The sequence below is a fragment of the Lineus longissimus genome, chromosome 11, assembly GCF_910592395.1.
Source record: "Lineus longissimus chromosome 11, tnLinLong1.2, whole genome shotgun sequence".
NCBI classification, from domain to species: Eukaryota; Metazoa; Nemertea; class Pilidiophora; order Heteronemertea; family Lineidae; genus Lineus; species Lineus longissimus.
In genome coordinates, this window is record NC_088318.1 from 15,417,210 (window position 1) to 15,441,756 (window position 24,547).

A 24,547-nucleotide genomic window follows, 5' to 3' on the forward strand; every position below is an offset into this window, starting at 1 on the left:
TTGTCTCCCATTGGGGAGTTGTGCTACTGGTTCTGAGTTGTCGCCACAGTATTGTTGTATAGTAATTGTAAAACCTTTCTTATGAGTAGCACTGTAATGTGTAATTCTTGGAATTAAGTGTGCGGGATTATTGGAATTGGGTTCAGATAAGATACCTGTGAAAATTCCCACGGTCTACTTTTAATCCTCCATTCTCCCCAGCGTGATCAATTACGTCAGCATTGATGCGGCTCCTCATTGGATGGAGACGCATCAACGTTGCCCCCTGATTGATTACGTTTGTAACCTGTGCAAATACAACAGTATCATCTGGGGCTATCAACATTTGTCTTCAGTGGAGTGTTGTGATGCCAACCAACTCTCATAAGCGAGGTCACATTTCTGACTGTCTTGGACCACCAACCAACCTAAGGCAGAAGGGCCCTGATCTTGCCCAAGGTTTGCAAGGTACTCGAGGCATATGAACTGCTTGAGATTTGTTCATGGGCTACTTCAAGTAGGCTACAAGAGCTGTTTCAAAGGCCACGTTTGGCCGGTCTTCGAGTGCACAATAGATGCTCTACCTTGGCAGGGAGTCCTGATGTTATCCGTGGTACATGGTCTACTTCAGGTACCTGGGATTCAATTAGGAGCTACTGCAAGTATGCTGCTTTTGTTATCTCAATGGCCAGGTTGGGCCAAAAAAAGCAGACATTCCTAATGTTGTCTGAAGTACTTGCGCTGCCTCAGGTCAAGTAGGCTACTTGGGTTGTCTCAATGACCAGGCTGGGCTTGTTGAGCCCTTCTTTAAGGGAAAATAGACGCTCTACCAAAGACGTAATGTTGTCCGAGGTAGCTCAGATACACAAGTAGGCTGCTTGAGTTCAAATAGTGAGAATGATGCAATACAAAATGAAGAATGGTTCCGATGTTGTCCCCTATACTTAAGGAACATTAGATTCTCGAAGAAGGCTATTGGAGTATGACCAGTCAAAGTGCACGAGTCTGCATGACCACAGAGAGACGTCGGCTGGCGTTTCGAACTGTTGTAATACAAATTCAGTCGATAATCAGTCATCTTGGGCCATCAACAGTCCTTCAGTGAGGTGCTGTGACACTGATTCAGTCTCAGAACCAGTCACAACCTGATTCTGTCTCAGAACCAGTCACAACCTGATTCATGGACCATCAACACTGTCTTCAATGGGGTGATGTGACACGGATTCAGTCACATCAACACAGTCACATCTCAGACATAAACATTGTCTTCAGTGGCGTCTGCTCCTGCTATTCATCAATGAAATAAACATGTTTAACGGCAATTTTACTATTTTTATTGAATTTTTGTGAATGTCGATTTTTTTTTCAAAATGCGTCATACAGTTACACATACATGTTCATGTACATGCACACAATTTCTGTGGACAAACAAGTAAGTGAGGTGTGTCTTGAGATACTTGAAGATATTTGCGGAATCAGTCCAAATTACAGTATAAAAATTCATGATTGTTGATATAAAAACTATAAAAGACTGTACAGCGTGAAGATGTCATGTATGATATAATGGCAGAGGAGGGAAAACATAACAAAGCCTCATCGCTTAATCCTGTCTGATGAAATTCGATCACTCCAAGGGGCATCCTAAAGGCAGGCACGAGAGTGCGAAGAGACTGAAAAACCTAATGGAATGACGCATAAGCAGAACCTGACAAAAAAACCTGAATTGAAGCAAAAAACGGAGACTCTCATGCCTGGAATAGGTGTGGTTTTGTTTATTTCCCGACCCTGTCTGCCATTTTACATCATGCAAGTCATATAAACTGCTGCAAACTTCTACGTATGAGTAAAACTGAGTGCTTCCACTCCACAGATGTTCCGGAACACATAGCAAGATATAAATACAACAGACACTTCCTCTCAAATAATCTCTAAAATATTTTTGATCATGTTCTTCGAACGCGGACTTTTTTCTTTGCACTTGGTACATCAGTTTCCAAAAGGGATGGATCATATGACGGGGCAGGCTGTGAACTTGTCTGGTTCGAATTCTTCTTTGCAGCGTTTGATGACAAGCGACCAGTCGCTTGCGCTAGGTATGGTTTGATCTGAAAAGGAACAAGTCCTAAGTCGTTACAACATGTCATTTTCCTCCATAGACTAAGTAAGCTTGTAACGCCTGAATGAAGGGGTACATGTAAGCTTCATTTTTTTCATTCAGCGGCTCTAAATCCACTTATTACAAGTTGTGTTTTGAAGAAAAGTTAATGTCAAATGCTTGCACTAATATAAACCGAGGTAGCAGTGAAGACCCACAACGTAAATTGCCTCACCTTTTGAAAATGGTATGAGAAGAGTACAACCAAGGCAGCGAGGGGGACTATGAGGAAAGAGCCATGGTTCAACTCCTGTTCAGTTGATTTCATCTGCAAAGATATAAGGTTAAAGTCGTGAAGAGGTTAGTGAAAATTTGATGGACCTTACAAATACTTACTGTGATAACATGTTGAAATGTTCAGGCTGCTGAAAAGGTCTTATAGAGTCTCATGGCGACTGTCGGGTGCAAACCAGGGACCTCTCTTGACTCTCTGATTATGATCCACACGACCACTGCATGAAGATCCTGCATGGTTTTGATTACTATTCCAGGTGCGGCTGCATTATTTTGGCAGTTAAGTGACGAGATGTTACTGCTTGACCCTTAAGAACTGATATCAAAATGAAAAGCTATCGCTCCAACTGGACTCACCTTAGGATCAAATACCATTACACAATGTTTGTATGAAGAGTTGGCAGTGAATGTTGTCTCTGGTAACTCATAGTCGTAGGAATATTTAGATAGACTGCTTTCAAGACGGACTACATAATTCTGAAATTAAAAACAATGTTACATTTAAGGAGGAGTTGCATGAGGTAATATGTCAGGCAATAAAAGTTTTTTTAAATTACCATTACAAGTTATGCCTCCATACTAAATTCAGCAACGCACCTGAGGAAATATATTCAACAAATATCAAAACTTTACCTTGTTGTCTATCAGTACAGATGGAAGATAGAAAAAGTTTGATGCTCCAATTTTGACTGTACTTATTGGAGAGTCTGGTTGGTCCTCTCTGAACAGAATAACCTGCAAATAAAAATTATACTGAGACAATTAAGAAGGCAGTCGAGGTTAAATTGTTAAGACTTTACTCATCGATAACACACACTCTCCAAAATAAGGTTTAAGATGAACTGCTTCACAAAATTGATATTTTAGCGGCAGCTGTTTAGCAAAATTTGGAAAGAAAGAATATTTTTGCTTATTCTCTGCATTCAAGGTCTATGCATGGATATAGAAACCTACCTTTAGAGATGATAAAAAGTTTGTTGGTGTGCTGATGCGTCCACTAAGGTCCATCTGGTTCATACGGCGGAAAGCAATTATATTGACATCACCCAAGTCTCCTTGAGATACCTAGTAGGCAAAAGATATCATCAGACCAGTGGCTGTAAACAAATCCCCAAGCAGTCCATTCCGTAGGTAAAATAATCTGAATGAATTGACTTGACATAAAGTTGCAGAGTTTCACATGAAAACTACATCTACATACCAAAACTTCCTACATCCTCAGCTCTTAGAGTAAAAACTCATGCCTAACATACCTTGACCATTCTAGACTTAGGGGCAGACCTCTCGATGTGTTCATTCACCTCACCAGACTTCAATCTCACTTCATATTCACAGTTTGGCTGGAGAAAAACAGAACTCAAGTTTTAATGGTAGGACAATACGAATTAAATGATAGCTGAAGAAGAATGGAGACCTCACAACATGATGAACTTTTCTGTTTCAATTCATGATCGGTACTCAAACATCGAGTATGATGATCAGAATACGTCATGTGATGCTGTGTACTTGATAAACAGAGAATAACTGGTTGGTTTATCAAGTATGATTGAAATTCATGACTGGATGGCATACTTATTAAAGTGAGTGTACTCCCACTGAGGTGATTTGGTGTTGGTAACAACAACTGATGAAATTTGACAACACTGTCCTCACCTGCAACCCTCTTATTCTGTATGTCCCGTCTTTTTCTGTCTTCGTCTCTTCCTGATAGGTGGCACAGTTGTCACCTTTCCCTGCAGCCTCAATGACGACGCCAGCCTCTGGTTCACCGTTTAGAGATGTAACACTTCCGTAACAACTGAAAAAGAGGAGCAAAATTGACATTTCCAAATCGCTGGAGCCTCATGGCCTGAGTGCTTAATGCTGCCGGGTATCATTGTAATCAACCAGACTTTGATCGCGGAAAAGAAAATGGAAGTCCGGCAGGGATTCTCAGAACTACAATTCCTTGCATTTCACAAGGTATGATCTGTTAGATGAGACTAAAAGCTGTGGTCAATTGTACCTGGTCTCTATACCAGGGCAAGCACAAGATCCCACAAAGGGGGTCAAGTCTAACCCGTAGTCGACTCCAACATCTCTAGCTGATTTCCAGCACTCATACATAGTAAGGTGCCATGGAAAAATCAGCATATGCCATAACAAAACGAAACAGAATATAAACTTTTCAACTTTAAAAATACCTGTAAGCAATTCTCTTTCCCTTGACCTTGAGACTGACAGTTGAGCCCTCAGTGACCTCAATCATCTTAGATGATGGATCAAACTGGTACTCCTTCATCATAGGCCGCAGGAAGTACTGTCCAGGACTCTAGAGGCAAGGAGGTAAAAAGTTTTTCAGTTATATTTATGCTACACTTAAAGCTCTTTCAAGGGAATCCTTACTCAAAGCACTTGGACTTGGATACTGTGTTGAAGTGATTAGGCCAGTTGACCGGTGACTACATAAAAGGCCTATATATATAACTTACCAGGTTAGTGAAGATCATGTTCCCATTGTCATGGGTGAGGTTGTTGCTTCTGTACTGGCCACCACCGCTCAGAGACAACAGGACGCTTCCCAATGCTTTTTTATCTTCATCCATCACATCCACTGAGATCTGGCCGAGTTTGAAAGCCTTGAAATGGCCCTGTTTCCCATCAACTGGTGTCATGACATAACCGGCCATGGCCGCCTTCACGACATACTCGGTATTGTCATGCAATGGCCCAACACTGCAGATAAGAAGAAAGCCAATTCAATCAAGAGTCCACCTGTCACATGACATGTCACACCCAAAAAACCAAACATCAGGTATACCAGTAAATAGTTCTGAGAATAATCGACAGAGCTCATCAGTTACAGTAGGCCTTTCATCTTGGAGATGGACAACACCAAAACAAAAACTTGAGCAGTTGCAGCTCTCGCATATACATGTAGTAGAAGGATACTCAGCACCCAAACCAAGACGACGACGGACGGCCTCAGCCCCTGGGTGTCTAATCAGAGATCAAGGCATTCTATTTCAATATGGTAGTTCAAACAACTAAAACCTTTGAAAGCAAAGATGAATGGATTGATGTGTGACCTACTTGTATGAGCCCTTGTTATCTGTAGAGGCAACAATGACATTATCCACGGCCCCCTCCGCAGTGATAGTCACCTCCACATTGGACAGCGGCGGGGAGATCTTGCCAGAGATGAAAACACCCATGCGACCTTCAAAATCCACCACATCACCGGGGCACGTATCTGAAAATGAGAACATTACAAACTTAAGAATAATTATGTCTACATATTTTTCGCTTTGACATTCTGATTGCCCTAGTATGGGCACAGTGATTCTTAATAGTTCGAAGTCTCACTCCAAGTACGTGGCAACCCCCATTATGTGACTTGAAGGGTTGAAAAGACCTTCAGTCTCAGGTCGTATCTACTCAGAGAGGAGCTTGACCTTTACTTGGAGAGATGGAGATCCTTGATGAGATTGCTGCAGATTCTATACATGTAACTCGAAATTATACAATGAATAGGAGTTCTGCAAACATTTCTCCATTGCCATAATCTATGTTAATTGTTCCTGTTGATAATGACCCCCATTGATGTACCATTTACATCCCAATATAAATGAGAAAGAGAATACACATACCTCCCTCAACCAATATCTCTCTCAATGACGGGTAAAATAGGAGTTCCTTGGATGATGGCATTACAGTCAAACGCTCGCCAGACCTTCACAACAGAAGATGTAACATAGGCTTATAAGTGGAAGAGGACAAATTGGGATACTTCAAAAACCTTTACTGCAGAGTTTGGGAATAAATACCAATAATGTTTCACATGGTAAAAAAACAAATTTTTTACTTGGAGTGCTTATTTCAGAAAAGGAGTTAAAAAATATCAGTCATCTTTAAAAGTACCAGGACTATGTTTTCAAACCTGATGTCAAGGGCTGTCAGAAAATATGACTCACCGAGCCCAGTGTTTGAACTTATAAGTGAAGGGTCCTTTCGGAGCTGGCTTCTTCTTGTCTTTGTGCTCTGTGACTCCCTCAGCCTTCAATGGACCGTACGTATCAGACTTATCAGAACTCAACGACGAACTGAAAGGAGAATAAAACTAATGAGTACATGTAATCACAAAGAGTAGGACTACAAGCAAATCATGGAGATTTGGAAAGTTACGCCAAAATGGTCATCTAGATTCAGTGGGCATACCTTAATGTGACCATGATGTCTCTTGAGAGATGCTGACTGGTGATGGTGCCTTCGATTTGATGTTTGATAGCGGTGAATGTGACAACTGATGGATTGTTACTGTAAAGGAAAAAATACATTTTCAAATGTGAAATTGCATCCCGCGAACAACTTGATACCACTCTTTCAAAACAAAGATTTCGAGTTGAGAGCACGCGAGCTAACTTGGTTCATTAGGCAACATAAAGATTCCTGTAGAAAAATTGCATAGTACATTACAGGGCTCATGCTTCATGGTAACCCTCTTCCTGTGCCTGACTGCCCTCAAAAGTTATCCTTCATGAAGACAACTGTTTGTTCAATAAGTTCCATTTGAAGTATGCCCATTTTTTGCAAAGAATGATGTGCTCTTTCGAAAATAATTTTGTGGCGGATACTTACATATCAAAAGAATATGAGTCCTTTTCAAACTGATGACATGAGACGGGTTCTAGTTTGTAGATGCCAGCTGTCGCGAGACACTGGATACCAGTGCCTTTTGATATCGTCACAGAACCAGACTGTTTCATTTTACCATCTTCAACATGATAGTTCTGAAAAAGAGACAAAAAGTATAACATAACTACACATTTGACAACACTGTCAAGTGAGAAAATATCTATACTGTAACACCGAAAGTTTACAAAGCTCAAAAGGCCAGAGGAAATTTCCAGGGTGGACCACTTCACTTTGAAACTTTAAAATGATCAATTATCAAACCTGCAAAGATATCATTCTGTCACTCATCGCAGCAGTCATAATCAAAAGCACTTAGCCACCAGGCACCTGGTAACAAAACTCACCACAGCCATATCATGGGTGCTTGTGTAAGTGAAGAGGAAGCCGTTCTGGACAAAGTCAAGGTTGGTCACATCTTTGTCAATCACTTCGAACTTCATGCTTTTCTCCTTCCAACACCATTGATCTTCGGCAAGAGTAACTGAAGGAAACAGATTAAAATGTACATGTTCATAGTAGCCAGGCCGATACAATGCTTAGCAACAGACTTCTAGAAGATTCAGAGGTCATTTTCAACAAAAAACTCCCAAGAATTGATTTTGATCTGGAAGAACGGACAACTTGCACACTTGCTCTGGTTAGGCAGAGGAAACTACCACACAAGACACTGCATACCTTGGTATCTTCCCGGCATCAGATCATCAAATGAAAACACTGCAAGGTTACCACTGGATTCCACCTAAAATAAACAAAGAAACTCTCAATTACAGGAACAATTTCAAAATAGAGGAACACCACAACAGCCAACTCATCTTGCACACAAATGTCATGAAATGTGGAAGAATTTCCCGCCTTTTTCATTTGAAACCATTCAGTCTTATTTTGATGACTTTATAAACCTAGTGGATGCTGTTTTGGATAACCCACAACATAAGCTCACCTTGTAAGTCCTGTGATCGCCCGATTTGCCAGCAGCTACCAAAGTGATCTGGATGCCAACACCGCATTTACTCAGACAGCTGACAGAGCCGCTCGCCTTGGCCTTGAACTGTGAAAACATGATGCCCGACAGCGGTTTGTCTGTGACAACCACTTCTTTGACTTCTGGTGACAACTTGAGGCCTGCTGTAGCTTCCTCATCTCCTATCACTGGCTGCAGAAACAATGCAAAACATATTCAGCAATCGAATTTTACAAATACAGTGGCTTATTTAGCATCTCTGCGGTCAAACTGAAAAAAATGGAAATCCTCCAAAAATTGAAAAAGTCACATCCCTAATAAACTGATTCTTCTTCTTTTCTATTAATGTTTAAAATCATTTTATATCTATCTTCCAACTTACCTTTAGTCTAAAACTCCCTGGCCTGACATAAGTACAGAATTTACCAGACTCGTCAGCTACCAATGTGCCAAGGACAGCGTTCTTCATTGTGAGGAGCTCGACCTTGCGATCCTTGGTCGATATGTCAAAACCACGCGGGATCTTATCAATCACAATATTACCACACATTCTGAAACTGTAAAAAAAACAAACAATCGTCAATGGTTTAATTTGACACAATAATGACATCTTAACCCATTTAGATATCTCACACACAGGGTTGCACAGTGAGTGAAAGCATTGTTGAATCTTCCACCCCGTAAACTGCAATGAGTTGCCCCAACGAACGTAGAAAATGAGGCTAGGGAAAATGAACGATTCGGCGGTAAATTCAAACTCCACTCCCTTGGAGCATCAAAGGTCTGAACTGCAGCTACATAAGTTTTTAAGACTAATTGAGCTTTTCTTTAATACATTGCCATCTTACCTTGAAGGAGTTATATCCTGCAACTGAGGTGTGTTTGGAGAAATTTTTGCTGTCAAATCATCAAATCCAATATTTTCTGCTGTTATCTTCAATGAATATGTTCCCGTCTTCATGTTTACCAAATGATAGGTGCCGTCAGCTTTAGTTTTTGTCACCTCCTTCTCATCGACAAAGACCACAGCATTTGCGACTCCAGAGCCCTGAAAAAAGGACACAGCAGGTCTTGTGAAAGAATAAATTGGAAAACATTTGTGCAATTGCATGGTTTTTTCTCTCTTTGTGATCACTTGATTCAACAATCAGATAGAAATAAAGCCTTGTTCTGAGCTGCCGTTTGCCTACATGTACATTCATGTGGTCTTGAAGGTAAGGAATTGATTCCGGGTGACAACACATGACTAATCGAGGTCATTCAACCTGTGTCGTAGTTTGTCTTTGTACTATGGATACAATAAATATTGCCAGCAGTTTTGTCAAATTTATGATGTGAACTCACCTCCTTAGCATTCAGAACCCTACCACTCACGGAGAACCCTGCAACTTGAAAAGGCTCCTGAAAAAAGGACGACAGTTATTGAAGATGCTGCAGTATCACAAAGATACCATGTGATATCTCGAAGATGCCAAGCGGAATCTGAAGTTTTCAAATTGTGTATTAGCAATACAGGAAAACAGCTAACTTAGTTTCTAAGTTCAAATGCTCATCATGACTTTTAGGAATCTAGTCACAAAACTGGAAATGATTTTACTTTTCAAGTCTGGTATTAGGCTTTTTCATAACCCAAGAACAAGACACCCACCTGAAAGGCCACCGAGCCATATTCAACCTTGAACTCTTTTTTTGCAGGTAAGACATCAAAAGTGATTTGTTCGCCCTTGTAGAAGGGTATAAGAGAATATTCCCCTGTTGGTACACTTGAGATTGAAAAGGAGCCATCCTGGTTTGAGACAACATGGCAGAGCGGCTGTTTGCCACCGCGTGCCTTGAAGCTTTTCACTGGAGTCGTATCACAGCCTTTTATATCCTGAGCTTTAACAGTTGATGAGAATAAGAGAAAGTTGACTCCTCGGACGGGCTCGCCGTCACTTAGGACTTGGCCCTGGAAATGAAATAAGGTGGGACATCAGATTAGATCATTGATAACTGCATGAATGTGCAGGACAAAAGCTAACATAATACAATGTTGTCTGGCAACCAAAGCCGCAAGGACAGACAGATCAAAATAAAGAATTCTAGGTTTAGAGTACATATTGGTTAAGACCAACTCACATTGACATCATATCCGTGAACGACAAGGCTGGCTGGAACCTTTGCGTTTGTCACATCCACCTTCACGGACACTTTGCTCTGGAATAGGAAATAGAATAGATACCGGTACAGATAGAACTTTTAAAGACAAGATGTCAGCGTTCTCAACTCGATTTTCTTTTAGGTTGGTGCCAAGCTTAGGCTCTCTTGAGGTTGCAGTTTTCCTCAATTTTTGGTCCTTGGGTAACACATTTTATGTATAGTGGTGCATCATAACACATTGCATAAGCAGGTGTTTAGATCCAACCCTGGCCGAACTTAACATTGGTATGGAAATTTCAACAGTGAGATGATTGATAAAACTTTGCACAAATTAGTACTACCATGTGCGGGCACTGAAGGAATCTTTTTGCAGGATGTTGAATAAAGAATCTAAGATTGTTCAATGATCCCAGACCTAACCTTTTCAAAGAGCCAGTGAGAATGACTTGCTTCAACTTCATACTCTCCAGGCAAAACTTTTTTAAAGAAAAATCTGAAATAACAAAAATACTGAAAAGTAAGAGCGAACAAGAAATAGGAAAATATTGCAACTTAAAGTACTTAAGCGTATTTAGGCTCACAGTGTTTACATTTAGGGTGCAATTGGCTTCCGAATATTAAGCACAAACGTACGAGTAAAAAGGAATCCAACATTACACACGAACCCCTGAGCCTCATCCGACAGAATGAGAAGGGGGGATTTTCAGTTCCTTGAAAGCCATACCGGTTCATACTGAATAACAAATCCTGAGTTCTCCACTGGATCAAACCAGTCATACATCTATTTGATTTGAGTAGCCAGCAGTGTTAAAAGAGGCTATGAGGCTTCTCAGTCATTGAATGCGTCCAGCAGTTGTCAGGTGTAAATCGTTTTATTCAATGGTCAGTTGTCGAGTTGAAACGATTGTTGCAAGTAGTATTTTCCTTACCTTCCATCCGTTTTAGTTTGTAATGTATTCAACGGCATTCCATCCTTCTTCTTGAGGCTGACTGTCACACCTTCTGGTCCCCTGTCTTGTCCTTTGCTCAAAACCTTTATATGAGTAAGAAGAAAAACATGAACCACATAGAACTTTTAGCAGTCTGATTTTGTGATGTGCATTGTCAAAAGAAGGTGCTTGTCACAGACGGAGAAAAGGGAGAAAAAGGTGGAAAGTGAAAATGTTTTCCTCTCAGCCTTAGGTTTTTACCAGCTCGTTCAAAACCTCCTTTTTAAGAAAGTTTCATGACAATTACATTGACAATGAAAATAGATGAATATACAACTCACCTTGCCCTCCACAGCAAAGCCAACAAACTGAAAATTGATGTCTTCTCCTTTGCTGCATTTGTCAGTTGACCCGTCAATGTTGAGTTCAATGCTTTCTGGTTCTAGAGTGAAAGAAATACTTAGTAAAAACAAGTACATGTACATTGTAGAAGCCGCATCTGTTTCTTTTTGGTCAACATTTAGAGCCTGTTCAGTAGAGCTTATGTATTTTACACTCATACAGAAAACACCAACAGGCATTTGGGTGCAAATCCATGACATATTATTACTATCCTATACTTACCAAATTCCCATCCTTTCGGAGGCTCTACTTTAAGAACGTACACCCCCTTGTCATACACAGGGATCATGTAATATCCATTGTTTGGGGCACAATCCATCTGATACTTGAGACTTCCTTGTTTGGTGTAGAGTTTTACCTGAAAAATCATGAAAGAAAATTTAGATTGGGCTCTTGTGTATATACAACTTCTGTCTACTGACGAGTTCCGAGTGTGTGCATTTGTTTCATTTCGCCACTGGTTCATCTTTGTCGAAAAGGCCCATGTTGTATGGTAGACGCTGATTAGGACCATGTCATGAGTGTGACCCTTAGCCTTTGTTCCAGGTCACCAGGTGAAACACACAAGTCTTTCGTTTGCTGCATGATACCTGATATAATGATAAGTGGTAACCAATGATGTGTTCCAACTCTGGAGTGTGGGTCTTTGATTTGTTTTGGTGCAGACTCGTCTTCTTCGAAGAAAAGGCCTATGTTAACATGCAAGTATCCCATGGTGATGATTCAGTGGTAGAGTGGTCTCCGCAACTGGGTGCCGTTGGTACCTCAGTCTCAGAATCAATTCACCCTATATGCGTGCACCAAGTACTGTACTGTGTGCATGCCCCTGTTGTTCCATGTACAATATCTATATCATCAGCTCACAGTACAGTATGAGTAATCATGGTACTGGAATCATGGTCTTAATGTATGGTATGCCACTACTAATATTACGAATAGTACTTTAGGTACGGTGGGCCTATGTATGGTGACGGTCATGCATTTGGCTTGCATGGTCATGGACATGGTGCGTACGTGTGTGAACTGAGAATCTTTTACTTGCCTCTACAAGAGAGTAGTTTATTTCTACATCAGACTTTACAAATCCTCCACAACCTAGGATATCCTGGGATGCTACTGGATATATCAAATGGAATAAATTAACAATAGAACAAGTAAAAAACAGTAAATATCGGGTCATTTTGTTGATGGACCGGCAAGTTTACGCTTGTTGGCTGATCATTCTTGGTCCCCCAATTCTGTGGTGAGGCCTCGTTTTGGGATTTGTCGTAAATACGTCACTGGGGCTGAAGTCTATTAATAGATGGGGATGACCACGGCGTATGTGGACATAGTGCACCGGAAGATGGCCAATGTAACCCCCTCCTCTTGCCTAAAGTCCCCATCAGTGCTTGTGTATTGCATAATAGACCCATCGCACAATGTGTCAGACAGAAGGCAAACATGTATTCGTATAGTCAAACAAACAAATTCTAACCAAGTTATTCCTGTACAAAATTTTATTCACTGCACCAACACTGCTTACAGCAAATAGTTACAGAACATGATGATGATGATGATGTGATCTCAGAAACAAGGAAATGAACTAAAACGAGCACATTCAATGAACATGAATACATGTATATTTACAGTTAGTTTACTGTACACCCCACTACATCGTATTTTCATGAAGGTGATATTTCACAAAAAGGGTAAAATGCAAAATAAGCGGCACAAAAATAAGCAACTGAATAGTTTCATCATTGGAAAATGCACCTCTTTGCAATTTTGAAAGTGAAATCTCAATTAGGGCCACAAAATTACTGGGGTTTACAGTACTTGTTTGATCATTCAAGTACATGTATTTCAATGCAGGCGAGTTACATGATCACAAAGTTGATTCATGATGTTTGAAAAGATCCACTTGGATCACAATGTTGTACATGTAGATGATGATGATGATGACCATACCCGACAAGTTTTTGCCGAGCATGGTAAAAGGACCATTCCCTGTTTTGCAAACAGTTTACCAAACCCAACAAGAGTAGGACAAACATAGTACATGGACACAAATTATTTTCAGGTCCCATTATTATCGGATAGAAGTAGATCAGTGCACATCATGCAAGATAAGAGGTTGCATTGCACAGCCTCTAAATATCCCATTATAATTATTGATGTGCACACTTTATACAACACTTGTTATAGTTTGAGCACATGCACACACACGTGATTAACAATATATTCAGTATAGATGGATGAACAGTCTACAACAAAGCAGTAATAAGTACTTCAACAGGAATGAACTATGCAGCTGCACCAGTAAACTCATCTGAATCGCCACATAGCAACTGATTCTACATGTACATTGTTTGACACCAGTACAACACAGTCTAGTTTATCAAGAATGAAATTGTTTTTAATGCTTCCTCCTCTTTGCTGGTGGTTTCTTTGGACTGCTCGAGTGATGTCGTTTGTGTCCGCTCCCACCACTACTACCGTGGCGACTTTGACCGCCACTGTTACGACTGTGACCGCCACTGCTGCCACGACTGTGACCACCTCCACCACTACGTCCACCTCCACCACTACGTCCACCTCCACCACTACGACCACCTCCACTGCTGCGGCTGGGCCCTTTCGAGGATTTCTTGCTTCCTCTGCGATCGCTATCACTGACATAATCATCTTCCATGTCGGCTGAAATGGGACGGCATACATTATTTATAAGAGAGCAAGTGGAGTTTTAACCATTTCCAGTGCAATAATGTTAAAGACATTCTGCCACATGCAAGATAACAGGTTGTAAAGAATATGTAGACATCAGTACCATAAATAGCCCTTGTTTGGCACCAACTTACCTTTTCTGGCCTCTTCCTCAAGTTCATCCCAATCCTTGCCACTCTCTTCACTCGAACCAAGCTCCTCTGTTAAAGCAAATGTTAAGAAATGTTTAGCTCAAAAGTAATCTTAACAAGAATTGATGTAAATTTGGCAGGCGAGACTTGCACAGCTCGACTCATTAAGTTGCTCTCCTCAGTTTAAAGAAGACATACAGAGCCATCAATCCTTCAGATCAGATGCATTCCTATTTGATATTTACCATATCCCAATTTGGTGTAGAAAGTCAAAGAGTTTTTGAATTTTCAGAGCAATTTTCTGCTGCAGAATCCTATCTTACCTGAATCTTCTTCTTCCTCTTCATCCCACTCGCTCTCCTCATCGCTATCAAACTCTGAGTCTTCCTCATCTGACCCCTCCATCTCCGAACCGCTGGCTTTAAACGACTCATCTTCAGACTCGTCATCAGATTCATGCTCCGCCTGTACGAGAAACACAAAGGCAATCAAAGGAAAGCCAGAAATTTCATTTCTAAAACACCTTGTTTACAAAGTAGCACTGTTTACAGTGTATAATGTACAGTGCCACATTTTGGTGGCAGCTGGTGGCAGCTGTTACGGTTAGGCAACCAACCGCAATTGTCAAATCTGCCAAGCTGCCATAAAACGAATTAAGTGCCAGTCTTAACCAAAATTTCAACAACATACCTCACTTTCTGGTTCCAAGAATGTCCATCCACCATTGTCAAAGAAGCCTTCTGGGTCGTCGACTATTGTCTTCATGATCTTGGTCCAGTTCAAACTCTGGGTACCTTCGGTGTAATGGATATCACAGGAGCTACAAGATAATAAGAGGCAATATACACGTACTTGTAATGAAATGGTGTTGTTTCCAAAGGCTGCAAGTTTGAATTACAATATCATCGGCCACTGCTGAGCAGGGTTCAGCTATCAAATTGTGTCAGTACATTTTCTTGTACAGTCCAGCAACAGACAAGAGCGAGACTCGATAACCAGACAACATTACTTCTAAGTGAAACCTTACTTGAGCCATTCCCGGACATGATCCAACATGTTCATAGGGATTGCATTCACCATCGGCACTTTCTTGGTATAATCTTTGAAGATGAACACCATGTCGAAGTTCTTGAGATGGAACTGGACACGCTCAAAGTGAACCGTCTCGATTTCTTCAAGGGAGATCACAAATGGTGGCTAAAAGAAACAAAGACGATTATGGATACTGAGTGAATGGTTTTGAATGTTTGAATTTGGGTGTTGTAAAGACAGATCCAAGCTTACACAGCGAACATTTCAGCACAACATGGACCTAGCAAATCTGTTCTGCTACACAGCATACATTGTAAATAATTAATTCAAAGCAAAGCAATACAATCCCAGGCACTAACATAATTGGTACTTCGGAGAACATGAGTGTTCTTCTAGGGCAGCTCCTAGAATTGCCAGATACCTACCCATTCTGTCAAGTTCACGAGGCAACCGCTGGTCGGCTGTAGCAGTACTGTGCTCCGGTATGGTACTCCATGGAATCCCAGCTCTCGAAACGCAACATCAAACTCTATTTCTTGCTTCGTAATCGCTTCCACTTTCTCACAGAATCCCTTAAAAGCTGCTTTCAGCTTCTGCCTAAGTTCTCGTTCTGCTTGTTCAGCCCGTAGATCATCGTGGTCATGCATGTGATGACTTTTACCCAAATCAGTGGTGATCTCACCAACTTCGGTGTAAAACTGTACATCTGTGTGTTTTTTCTTGCCAAACATAATGGCATGCTGAAGTGAAAAGATAATGATAAAAACAATAGGCTGAAAATAATACACTACCTTCAATGTGCGAGAGTCTTTGAACTCTTTATTCAGTTGTCAATGATGGTTTTCGTCTGAGTGGGACAGTCATGCAAGCACACATTCATATACTACCATTTTTTGAGAAGCTCAGTGCTCTTACCACTTTGCCACTGATCTCCCTAGAAAAAGCACTTACCTTCAGGTGAAAGTGAAGCAGTATGATCATCTCTCCGTCGCATGGCTGGAAGAATGCGTGTTTGATATTGTTGTAAAGGATATCAACCTTGTCGCCTCGAACGGAGGTGAAACGGAAGCCTGAAAACAGTGGAGAAATGGTTAAAAGTCAACGTTCTTTTCAATGTATGGAAAATCAGTAAATCATCATGTGAACTTACTCGAAGACTTGATCTTTTTTCAGAAAACCTGCGACATCAAAGTATCTTTAAAGAAACCTAGTAAAGTGCTTACCATTAGTATGTGCCTCCAATGTCCCCGATATCCTCTTCGACACAATGTTTGGTCGAATGTAAAGATCTTTCAGTTTGGGGTTACCACGATTAGGGTTGATGATAAGGGTGTCTTGTTTCACAATACCCTAAAAAAAGAAGATTTCAAATTTGAAACAAGATAATTTCACATGAAGAAAGTGACTTTACAATACGAACGGAATATTAGAGTCGACCCTGAAGAATGTACAAGCAAACTCAAAACGAAAACCCCAGGGAAATGTTGTCAAACTTGGGATTTCATTGGGAAGAATGTCACATACTCTCCAACCAATGAAATACTATGCTCGATATGAAAAGCAATAACCGTACCTCTTTTTCTCTCTCCTCTGCCTCTCTTGTCCTAAACTTCTTCTGCACCTCTTTGATGAGCCTGTATGCTGTGTTTAGGTTAGATGATGGTGCCGATATCTCTCCTGGTTCCTTGGTGTTGGAACTTCGGTATGTCCTGGCGAGTAAAACACAATATTTACATCTGATCCTGCCTAGGAAAATGACCCAAAGATATGCCAAAAGACATTTGTCATTACAAGCAATAGTATATTGCCCTGGTCAAATGTCAACTCATTACTTCATTTGAGGGACTAAATCAAAAATGGTTTCCAAAAGTAAACACACGAGTACTAAAGAACTTACATTTCTTTGAGAAATGTGGCATCTGGATTAGGGAACACGTTCCCTTCGTTCCGTCCAAGGGCTGCTCCTGGATGAAAGAAGTTCAATCGAAGATATGTGTAATCTCCTTCCACCGACTGACTAATGTTTTTAATGGTGGCGATGTGGAAAGGGGTAGGAGCGCCGAAGATTGGCAGAATCACAGTTTCGTATTTTCGATCTGAAAGGCCAAAGTCGTTAGGATACATTACAAGGATATAACATCACAGGGTCTGCATGTTTTTTTGGTGATAAAACTTCCTTTGCAGACATATCACTTTATGGACACCAAACTCCAATTCAAGATGGTCATTTTCCTTCTATTTTACCCTTTGACAATGACATGCTATCAAATCACATCTTAACCACTTCAGCACGCAACTTTTCACAGCGATATTACATTTAATATACATGTAGCTTTATTCAAACAAGCAAATCTGCTAGGTTGATATCCCCAGAACCTACCCACATAAAGCTTCAGTTCCCGCAACTCAGGTTCTTTTGGCAACTGTGATACACCTTTGTATGATATGGCCGACTTTCTGGCTCTGAAAGGGAAGAAGACAACAGGTTAAAATAAGTTCATAATGCAGCAACAACCTTGCCTGCACTAGGCTACATTCAGCCATTTTTAGCCAGTTGAGTGTACAATTTGGCACTGGCTACGCCTCAAATTCATGACCTTCTGATCACATGTCAGATGCCTTTCCACTGTACAACCATCCTTCCTTAGGGACATAAAGCTACTTTTTACCATTGTTTCTGAACAACCTACTTTTTTTCCTCTGGGCCGAGGTGTTTCCCCTTCAGCCTCTCCCTAGCGTCTTCGTTCATTTTTATGCCAAGTTCCTTCTGATGAGATGCCCTCTTGTCTTCCGAAGATGCATCCGTCTGAAAGGCAAACAAACCATGAAAAAAACTGTGCATGAACCAATGAGCTACCAAAAGTGCGCAGTGAAGGTGAACCGAGGCCCCAGGGGTAACAGATGCCTATTTTCAATAAGTTATTTGCGAAAACTTCAGTTTTTTTGATAACACATACTCTTGTTCTACTCTCCAAGATGGCCGTCCGTCGTCCTCTGCCCAGCAATTCTTCCTGTGGCATTTCTTCCTCTTCTTCTTCCTCCTCCTCATCTTCGTCCTTGAGGAAGACGCCGATGTGTTTGATTCGCTTCTTCAGGGGCGTCAGAAGAGTCGCTGCAGAACCCTACAAATTGTCAAGATAAATTAAACTTTACGAATTATTGAATGTCAAGAAAAACAGCAAGCCTATCCATTAACTCAGAAAGAGTACCTGCATGGTCTGAATGTTTTCTACTTATTGTTTCTTGTCACCAACTAAAATTCATTTCCACAAGTTCTTATCTTACCTCATTAACCATGACTGTCTCCCCCACAAACAGAGCATATGTTTTCCCCTCCTTATCTTTCGGAGATGGGTTTTTCAAATCAGAGAATCCAACATTGATGTTGAATACCATGCCCTTTTTGGCTGGAACATGATTCTTCCCAGAGATCAGTAACGATCCTTCTCGAAATTCTATACCTGTACCAAAGCTGAAAAAAAATTAAGAATACAATTCAGTAATTAAAACCGTCTTCAACTAATGTTTAGTGCAGGCAACAGCGAGTTAAACCATGTGGAAAGAGGAATGTAGTGGTTAAGATGCCGAGAGGGGCATATGCAGCTTGTGACCAAGTCCCCCTACCCGGCTGATGATGAGTAAAGAACCTCAATCTTGGAATTTCTCAAGAGCGAAAGGTCAACTTACCCACAACTTTTTGTCATATTATCCACCAAAGAAGGATTCTCTTTCTTCAAAGCAGAGACAGCATCGTTGAAAACAGCACTCAGTTTTGTTCCTAGGAACATGCAGGAAGTTAGGACATACGGCAGAAAAATTAACATTCAAATATTTTTACAAATATCAACAGCCACCTTTACACAGACTATTGGTCGAGATCTACAATGTCATCAATTCAAGCTTGTGGTCAAGAAGGAGGGGGTCCAAATCAAACCTACAACCGCCGAGATAAGAAGCACTGTTTTATTTAACATCAATGACTCACCGTGCTGGAGTTTCTCTATTATGGCTTCCTCCACCTTCAACAAAATGTTGTAATTCTTCTGAACATCTTCTGATGGGTCGACCAGTAACGTCCGCACAATGTTTGAACAGTATGACTTGTACCGTGCGCCAAACATGATGATGATTGCACCAAAATGCAGGTTGTTCTTTGAGCTGAAAAGAAGGAGAAAGTGCAAACCTATAGAAGTATAAAGTACATTTTCAGCTGTCACAATCCTTAGAACTAAGATTACCACAATAAATATATTGACCAGGCCAACACAGCATTCAGCTTGGCATGATAAGTAGGTAAAGGGTGAATGGGTTAGCAAACCACTGAACAAGTCAAGATTTGCTAACTTTGCTGGTCACTCAAGTCCTGAAGCACCAAGCCTTAAAGAAAAAGAAGACCTCAGATCAAAGTTTGCCAGGAGAAATACAACAAACTGACCAGATATCTCAACCGTGGTTGATTCCCCATTTGCCACCAACATATGTAGAGCCACAGGGTCCATGGTACATGTAAGTGCCGATAAGCCCTGCAGCTTGAAGAAACAAAAGGAACAGGAAACGTTTAAAATACTGACCTTGTAACGCTGAACTTGAGGTTATATTCTCCACCGCTCTGAATGATGGCAGGGTAACATATATCTAATTGGCCAATGTCAACACCAGAGGCATATTTCTTATTCTGCAGGGCCTCTTCCACACCTTCAGCTAACTTTGCCTGTTTCACTTGCTGTAAGCAAGAAACACAACAATTATGAGCACAGGTTAGATCTGTTTGTTTCGTTCTGCACATCAAGACATTTCTCCAATACTCAAATGAATGTTCACAAAACATTATCAAACTTTTGCATCAAATCTTGCAATATTTTCCACAATAAACTTCTTCATAAACATGTTTCCACTCACCTTTTCCGCATCAATGATGTCGAATATCTGACTCTTGAGGTATTTATTAAAGACGTCCATCGTGACCTGACAAGCCCGCTTTATTGTGTTGATTTCCGACTCTTCCTTTGGGGCCATAATGTATGCCAGGGGGAAACTGACATCTTGCTGTAAGGAAAGAAACAAAAGACTGTATTTGACATTATGGATAGTCACGGCATAATGATAGTGAAAGTTAAACTATATTTATCACTGAAACAAAGAAGACCCAGTCCCCTAACTGTGCAGATATAGTAAGGGTCACCATAAAACAACGACTTTGACCCCCAAACTCCAGGCTCTAGCGCATCTGTAACTGTCCAAGCCTGAACCTACCTTTGAAAATGATTCCTTCTCCAGAGCTTTTTTCCAGCCATTCACAAAGTCACCAGGAAACTTATCCTTGAAGAATTCACCAACTGTCTTGCCCTGGAGATGAATTCAAGATAATATTTTGAGCTACCTGCAAGACACTCAACTGGAATTATATCTACCAGAGTAATCTATAGTGATTTCCAGCAACATCCAAAGCATGTTCCTAAATGTATTTTCCTTTGCAAAGGTCAAAGAGAGTTTCAACACACCCAAAGCCTACTCTTTAGCAGATTGGGTCTACATCAGGCCAGGGCTGTTCCTGCTCTGGCCTGTTCTTTGAAGGTGTAGTTCAACTCTTAGCTTCAAGAAGTACTTACCTCTTTACTGCTCTTTACGGCACCAATAAGCTTCTCAAAGTTTGCCTTGTCATGGTCAGACTGGAAAAGAAGATAACACATGTTATTGTGAGTAAGCAAGTGCCGGTTAAAGGGAGACTATAGGCAAGAGACAAGTGGGCCAAATTAAGTTCCACAAGAGAGATCACTCCCATATCTCCTGACAAGGCATGGGTATGGTAAGGTTTGTAGATAAATACATAGCAGAATCAGAGTTTGGTTTCACCTTATCCCTGACAAGTAATTTGATGCTCGGCACTCCTTGCTGATCATTTTCTTTCCCGTTTTCGACCTGGCGCAGAAATTCCACCTTCTTTTTGCTTGCCAGGAAATAGATGACCTTCTCGCAGAACACCATAATCATGTCAGTCAACTCGTACCCAAACAACCAAGTCTGAAATCAAGCAGAAGAAATACATATTTCAAGGCTGTATCCTGAAGTTCGGAGGACTTCTTTGTTCTCTACTCCAGTTGCTAGGTGGTTTATATTGCAACAGCTCTAGGAGACTATTCTGACCCTTAACAGGTCTGTGAAAGAAGTTTAGGTAGGCGTCACTATTGCAGCCTGAAGACATGATCTATCACTGACATCTAGTAATAATAATAATGAATAAAATACAGCATATTATAGTGCCATGTAGCATACCTGGAGTGCTGTTGACTTGGCATAAATGACATCTTCATCCACCCCAACAGCAGCGATGATTGCATCAACTTTTCCAAGCGTGTCGCCCGAGGATGATTTCTGAAAAATACCAATGACAATAACAGTTCAAAAAAAGAAATCTAAATGCAGAAGGTATCGTATGGCAACAGGCCTACCAGGAGGGGCTCGGCCTGGCCTACACATGCTGATACACAGACAGTAACACACAACACAAGTAAGTTGCAACCATACCTGAAGCAACCATGCCCGACATGCATAACATGCCTGAAGCATCCATGACATGAAGTAGACAGTACACGCAGTTCACACACATAAATGCACTGCACGTGGGTGCACAGATGACCCATGTACAATACAATGCACTAGTATTCCGTATTCCATGTATTCGCAATTTCAGGCTTAAGAAAAGGAAGTTATTTGGCGGTGTAAATGGCACTTGGCAAGGAGCATTGCTCGACTAAATAATAGAGCGTAATTTCAGGTTCTTTCTTGCACCTTCCATGCTGAATATAATCTCTTCATTCGCCTGAAAAAGGCATCTTTGTCGAGGTTTAGGTTCGACATTTCAGCAAATTTGCTGCGATGGCGCCAACAGTCGTACGGCGGCCGATGTGGAGTTGAATACGACAACAACAACGAGAATTTTTTTCTTCTTGGTTTTGCCAATTTTGTGTTACAAAAACACAATTTTTGGGCATCTGCACGTAGTCGAGGGATTAATAATCATGGCAGTATGTGTAGCAGTAATTGCCAAAGAGGTAATACAATATATTTGTCCATAAGAACGTTCTGAACGATTGAAAAAACCTTCGGAAGACCTTTGACAAGCCTATTTTTATAATCTATGGGAGGCTAAAATGGTCAAAATTTTGAGTTTCTGTTTATGTATTTTTGTTTTTGATTCAATTTTTCTTTCAGAACTATCCTCTTTATATAAAGACTGTGCCCACTGACAACGAATGGAAGTTTTACTACACAGTCCATACATCACTTGACGTCGTCGAAGAGAAGATCTCATCTGTTGGGAAGAATACTAATGACCTACGTGAACTTTACTTGGGCTTATTATACCCAACAGAAGATTATAAAGTGTATCCTTTTAGTAAAATATGATAAGTTTTATGATTCATTAGTTGGTTATTCACCAGGAAAACACCAAGCCTATTCAGTGAGGGGCTGAATGAGGAGGCCTAGGTGGACCCTCATGCCCTTTTGGGCCAAATTAGACTGTCTGTATTCACCCTCATTCCATTTGATAATGTTGAATATATTTGATTCGTCTAGATTGTTTTAAAAATACCTTTGTCTGTAATCAGTATGTAAATGTGGTTTGAGAACCTGGGTCCTGGGCTTTGTATAAAAGATCACGTTTATATGTTGTTTGTCCTTCACTGTTAACAGATATGGCTATGTCACAAATACCAAAATCAAGTTTGTCATTGTTGTTGAGACATCGAATACAAACCTTCGGGACAATGAAATTCGGAGTGTAAGTACTGTTAAATTGTGACGCTGGATGATAACCTCTTTCGGATCAGACAAATTTATAAAGACCACCTTAATTCTTGATAATATTGATTGCAGAAGAACAAAATCCTCATGGAGCAGAGGCTCTCAAAAAAATTGCCACGCTTATCACAGTTCTGACAATCCATCACATTGTGTGACTGAATCCTGTCCTGGTACTATTAACCATCTGTATTCTTTCATTTTCAGAAATTCAGAAAACTGCACAACGCCTATGTAGATATGTTTTGTAATCCCTTTTACACACCTGGCGATAATGTGACTTCAAAGTAAGTACAATAACATAGAATTCTGAAACGATCATATCTTTGATACACATGGTTGTTTGTACCAGCCAGTTCGAGAAATTAGGGCTCAGTTTGACTCGTTCGTGCAACTTCATGCTTGATCAGCAGTTCCCCTTTCCAACGAATCGACTTGCAGAACAAAACTGCAGTGAAGAAAGTTTGTTTCAACATGATCTATCTTCAAATAACCAGGAATACATTAATTGATGTGAAGACATTATCACATCCCTTTTCATGACTGTATCATACCCATGGATGACAGGTAAATATGCAACATGTGTTGTTAAAAAAACGATTATAATTATAATTTTCTTGTTTCGTCAATTTCAGGACATTCGAGAAAGTTGTCTCTGATATAATGTGCCAGGATTGAAGTGAGATAAATAAAGCTACAGTTGAACCTCTCTAATGAGGACACCCTTGGGACTGACAAATGCTGTAATTGATACGAATAGGGAGGGTGTCCTGCCAACAGAGGTGTCCCCGGAGGGAGGTTCTGCTGTACATCCAAGTCAAAATGGTGCTGTGATTAGTGAAGGGTACAAGTGAGAGGAAGGGAATAAGATGACGATTTCTTGGGAGCATGGAAGCTGTAGCAGGGATGAGGCCGGGCCAGGTTGCTGAGGAATAAGTTTGAAAACTGACTCAGTTTTGTAGAAATGTACATGCGCAAGACATCTCTGTCGAGACCAGGTAGAACATCTCAAGTGAATAATCATTTTTAAATTATACAGTAATAGTATGTACATGTATTGTATGTGTAAATCAGCTTGTAAATAAACAATATCATATCGGAACATGTTTGAATCGGGTTTTGAAATATTATTCCCCTAATCTGTCATTTCAAATGCCGTCTACAAGGTTAAGTTGGCCTGTCAAGGTATATTATAGTGATCTTTACTTGGCCTACGAAACCGAGTTGTGACTTTGTCCTCACAAGACCGATTTCAAGCACAACAGAATATTTCTCCCATACTCTGTGGTGTCCTCATAAAAACAGTTTACCCTCATAAGGATATCTCGCCTTTAAGACATCAGTCCACATAGCAACATTCCGCCCTCCCCAGGGAAACACACCTAGTTCAAAACATCCTTGC

At 40.7% G+C, this 24,547-nt stretch overlaps 3 protein-coding genes across 3 annotated transcripts; 1 reads left to right on the forward strand and 2 right to left on the reverse strand.

Annotated features, from left to right (window-relative positions):
- Positions 1–1,290: 1,290 nt before the first annotated feature.
- Positions 1,291–12,677, reverse strand: LOC135495971 (BOS complex subunit NOMO3-like). The gene is made up of 27 exons (XM_064785036.1): positions 12,516–12,677; positions 11,696–11,831; positions 11,413–11,513; positions 11,072–11,175; positions 10,563–10,635; positions 10,122–10,199; positions 9,652–9,951; positions 9,348–9,404; positions 8,852–9,051; positions 8,386–8,560; positions 7,983–8,195; positions 7,718–7,781; positions 7,387–7,523; positions 6,986–7,137; positions 6,566–6,664; positions 6,322–6,450; positions 5,998–6,080; positions 5,441–5,600; positions 4,840–5,083; positions 4,552–4,679; positions 4,022–4,166; positions 3,622–3,708; positions 3,323–3,433; positions 3,002–3,103; positions 2,726–2,845; positions 2,310–2,402; positions 1,291–2,084 (listed from the first exon to the last, which is right to left on the reverse strand). Exons 1-27 carry the CDS (start codon positions 12,651–12,653, stop codon positions 1,923–1,925), a joined length of 3,591 nt encoding a protein of 1,196 aa, XP_064641106.1. The 5' UTR covers positions 12,654–12,677; the 3' UTR covers positions 1,291–1,922.
- A 277-nt stretch (positions 12,678–12,954) lies between these two features.
- LOC135495709 (FACT complex subunit SPT16-like) lies at positions 12,955–22,252 on the reverse strand. The gene is made up of 23 exons (XM_064784571.1): positions 22,132–22,252; positions 21,616–21,714; positions 21,196–21,363; positions 20,952–21,011; positions 20,596–20,688; positions 20,242–20,388; positions 19,914–20,065; positions 19,328–19,500; positions 19,030–19,120; positions 18,628–18,814; positions 18,300–18,464; positions 18,033–18,148; positions 17,723–17,805; positions 17,240–17,438; positions 16,916–17,051; positions 16,566–16,692; positions 16,294–16,412; positions 15,768–16,082; positions 15,338–15,507; positions 15,001–15,130; positions 14,634–14,775; positions 14,314–14,379; positions 12,955–14,152 (listed from the first exon to the last, which is right to left on the reverse strand). Exons 1-23 carry the CDS (start codon positions 22,198–22,200, stop codon positions 13,872–13,874), a joined length of 3,288 nt encoding a protein of 1,095 aa, XP_064640641.1. The 5' UTR covers positions 22,201–22,252; the 3' UTR covers positions 12,955–13,871.
- Positions 22,253–22,259: 7 nt separating this feature from the next.
- On the forward strand, positions 22,260–24,240 carry LOC135495710 (trafficking protein particle complex subunit 2-like protein). Its single transcript, XM_064784572.1, has 5 exons — positions 22,260–22,394; positions 22,555–22,727; positions 23,038–23,125; positions 23,353–23,432; positions 23,781–24,240. The coding sequence occupies exons 1-5, from the start codon at positions 22,362–22,364 to the stop codon at positions 23,821–23,823; spliced, it is 417 nt and encodes a 138-aa protein (XP_064640642.1). The 5' UTR covers positions 22,260–22,361; the 3' UTR covers positions 23,824–24,240.
- Positions 24,241–24,547: the final 307 nt, after the last annotated feature.

Coding starts and splice junctions, on each gene's coding strand:
- LOC135495710 (XM_064784572.1), top strand. CDS start 22,362: ATGGCAGTATGTGTAGCAGTAATTGCCAAAGAG. Junction 22,395..22,554: donor TAGCAGTAATTGCCAAAGAG/GTAATACAATAT, acceptor TTTTTCTTTCAG/AACTATCCTCTTTATATAAA. Junction 23,433..23,780: donor GGCGATAATGTGACTTCAAA/GTAAGTACAATA, acceptor CGTCAATTTCAG/GACATTCGAGAAAGTTGTCT.
- LOC135495971 (XM_064785036.1), bottom strand. CDS start 12,653: ATGACCCGATATTTACTGTTTTTTACTTGTTCTATTGTTAATTTATTC. Junction 9,405..9,651: donor ATGGCTCGGTGGCCTTTCAG/GTGGGTGTCTTG, acceptor TCCTTTTTTCAG/GAGCCTTTTCAAGTTGCAGG. Junction 3,434..3,621: donor CTAAGTCTAGAATGGTCAAG/GTATGTTAGGCA, acceptor TTTGCCTACTAG/GTATCTCAAGGAGACTTGGG.
- LOC135495709 (XM_064784571.1), bottom strand. CDS start 22,200: ATGTCGAACCTAAACCTCGACAAAGATGCCTTTTTCAGGCGAATGAAG. Junction 21,364..21,615: donor CCAAGTCAACAGCACTCCAG/GTATGCTACATG, acceptor GCTTGATTTCAG/ACTTGGTTGTTTGGGTACGA. Junction 18,815..19,029: donor AATATGACAAAAAGTTGTGG/GTAAGTTGACCT, acceptor ATTTTTTTTCAG/CTTTGGTACAGGTATAGAAT.